The following is a 2,938-nucleotide window of genomic DNA, read 5'->3' as shown; positions in this document are numbered from 1 at the left end:
AGGTTTGTATGAGATGATCCCTGTTCCATTTCACCTGTATGGCTCAGAAAGAAAATCAAAATGGAGAGATGACTGGACAGTCATAGATATGTAAAGTTGTGATTAAGAGATCATCTACCCTAATACATTAATTCTTCAACAGAGGACAATGAGACCCAAAATTGGTGAGTGATATCCAAGGCCAGAAAGCAGATTAGGGTCAGAGCTGAACCTGTGTGCAGATTTCCTAGTTTATAACTGGTGTCATTTTTTAGTTATAATAACATAGTCTTAAAATAGAGTAAATAAGATATCAGACAATGAGACTCATATAATTTCCACCTAGTTAGTATAAATGTTAACTTTTGGCCATGTCTGTCTGACCCTTCTCCTTTCCTCTCTCCCTTCCTCACTGTCTCTCTTTCATTTCTTCCTTCTCTCTCTCTCTCTTAAATGTAATATTAAAATCCAGCTGAATTCAAAATCCTCAAATGACCACCCTCTTAAGCAACCACTATCCTGAGGTCATTGTTAATATTTTTATTCCATATGACATATTCATTTCCTATTTGATTCATTAAACCTTATTCACTTTTCCCCTTCACTGGTTTGAAATTATACCTTCTATCTCTTTTAGGTGGATCCCTTACATTTTTAATAATCCTACGTGACATTAAACATGACCTCCATTTAATAAGACTCCTAAGCAGAACTGATGCTGTTGTAATAACCTGTTTATTATTGAACAGGAAAGGAGTGAAAGGGAAGGCCAAATAAAATAGGTATGGTCCTTTTGCCCTATAAGGTAACGTCCACACATTGCAGGGATTAAGGCCTGGATATCTTTAGCAGCCATCATGCAGCGAGTGTCCAGAGTTTCTCTTCATATTAAAGCTTAGTCTTTTGGAGCCCTCATGGTCTGCTGCAGGCCCCAGTTACTAGACCCCCTTGGTTGCACATGTTACTGGGTGAGACAGGGCTCTTCTCTATTCCCTAGGATTATATAAGTTTGGGCTTGGGAAGGACCAGGAGGTTTTTTAAAAAATAACCAATGAACTTCCCAAGCTTTCATGGGCTTCTGATGGGTCCAATCCATGACCAATCCATTCTTTCCCCAGACTAGAATGACAGGCCTCTATGGTCACCATTTAGACTCCTATTGTGCATGTGCTTACCTCCCCCTTTATTGTTTTTTATCCCTTCCCCAGTGATAGGCAGGGAATGCACCAGTGGTTTCCTGGGAAGTGTGTGAAGCTGTTACTTCTTGTGAACCGAGCAGGCACAGTGTCCAATTCAGCTCTCCAGCTCCTTGAGCTCAACAAAGTCTGACTCTCTTTGCTTCCTTCTTTTATTAATATCTAGCTGCCTATGCTAATACAGCAAGGTAAATGTAACCCACAAGATTTAAAAGGAGAAACAAATAAGAGTTTTGAGAGGCTAGGTAGGCTGTGATATGGATTGGGGTAGGAGTACCTGGTAAGACAAAAGACAAGAGGGTTTGATGGAGGGGAATTAAAACATACATACACATTTTTAAATTCTTCTCCTTGAGAAATAAAACCCAATAACTCTAAAACACTACAAATGTGGTTTCAGACTATGTCAGCAGGTTGCATTGTGTTCTCTACTCCACAAGCAATTCTTTTTTTTTTTTTTTTTAAGAGAAGTAAACTTTATTTCCTTGTTTCTCAAATAGAGTTGGCTGAGCTGGTTGCTTTTTGGTAATTAATCAAAGAGACCAAATCCCATATCCTCGTCCGACTCCTCCGACTCTTCCTTTGCTTCAACCTTGGCTGGGGCTGCAGCAGCAGCAGGAGCAGCAGTGGTGGCAGCGGCCACAGGGGCAGCAGCCACAAAAGCAGATGGATCAGCCAAGAAGGCCTTGACCTTTTCAGCAAGTGGGAAGGTATAATCAGTCTCCACAGACAAAGCCAGAACTCGCTTGTACCCATTGATGATAGAATGGGGTACTGATGCAACAGTTGGGTAACCAATGTGAAGGCATACGCTGGCAACATTGCGGACACCCTCCAGGAAGCGGGAATGCAGAGTTTCCTCTGTGATGTCAAGCACTTCCGGGTTGTAGATGCTGCCATTGTCAAACACCTGCTGGATGATCAGCCCAAAGGAGAAGGGGGAGATGTTCAGCATGTTCAGCAGTGTGGCTTCGCTGGCTCCCACTTTGTCTCCAGTCTTAATCAGCTGTACATCACTCAGGATTTCAATGGTGCCCCTGGAGATTTTAGTGGTGATGCCTAGAGCCTGGAAGAAGGAGGTCTTCTCTGGCCCCAGACCAGTGTTCTGGGCTGGCACAGTGACTTCACACGGGGCAATGGCACCAGCACGGGCAGCAGCTGGCACCTTATTGGCCAGCAGCATGTCCCGGATCTCAGTGAGGTCCTCCTTGGTGAACACAAAGCCCACATTCCCCCGGATATGAGGCAGCAGTTTCTCCAGAGCCGGGTTGTTTTCCAGGTGTCCTCGGATGGCCTTGCGCATCATGGTGTTCTTGCCCATCAGCACCACAGCCTTCCCGCGGAGGGACATGCGGATCTGCTGCATCTGCTTGGAGCCCACATTGTCTGCTCCCACGATGAAGCATTTTGGATAATCATCCAGAAGTTGGATGATCTTAAGGAAGTAGTTGGACTTCCAGGTCGCCCTGTCTTCCCTGGGCATCACGGCGGTGCATCAGGGATTGCCACGCAGGGTTTAAAGACGATGTCACTCCCACGAGGACGCCTGGCGAGAGCCACAAGCAATTCTTATGCACATGTTATATGTAGGGGATTGATCATGCTGAAAAGAAAACTGCAACATACTATGGGATCAACCTGAATTAGGGAGGACTATAGTCCAGCCCTGACACTACAGTGACCTTGTTTCATTTGTTTCACCTTCAGCTTTGGATTCTTCTTCTGCACACCAGGGATCTAACATGCCCTTGATGCTCTAGCAA

General features: G+C 44.7%; 1 protein-coding gene across 1 annotated transcript; it reads right to left on the bottom strand.

Moving 5' to 3' along the window:
- Positions 1-1,641: 1,641 nt before the first annotated feature.
- Positions 1,642-2,731, bottom strand: LOC102242478 (60S acidic ribosomal protein P0). The gene has a single exon (XM_005876270.2). It carries the CDS (start codon positions 2,656-2,658, stop codon positions 1,705-1,707), a length of 954 nt encoding a protein of 317 aa, XP_005876332.1. The 5' UTR covers positions 2,659-2,731; the 3' UTR covers positions 1,642-1,704.
- Between the last annotated feature and the right edge of the window lie 207 nt (positions 2,732-2,938).

The sequence above is a fragment of the Myotis brandtii genome, unplaced genomic scaffold (assembly GCF_000412655.1).
Source record: "Myotis brandtii unplaced genomic scaffold, ASM41265v1 scaffold483, whole genome shotgun sequence".
In the NCBI taxonomy this organism is placed as follows: Eukaryota; Metazoa; Chordata; class Mammalia; order Chiroptera; family Vespertilionidae; genus Myotis; species Myotis brandtii.
Note: the sequence above shows the minus strand (reverse complement) of the source record. Positions and strands in the feature narration are given on the sequence as shown.

What these genes read in the sequence shown, in the direction of transcription:
- LOC102242478 (XM_005876270.2), bottom strand. Translation starts at nt 2,658, where the DNA reads ATGCCCAGGGAAGACAGGGCGACCTGGAAGTCCAACTACTTCCTTAAG.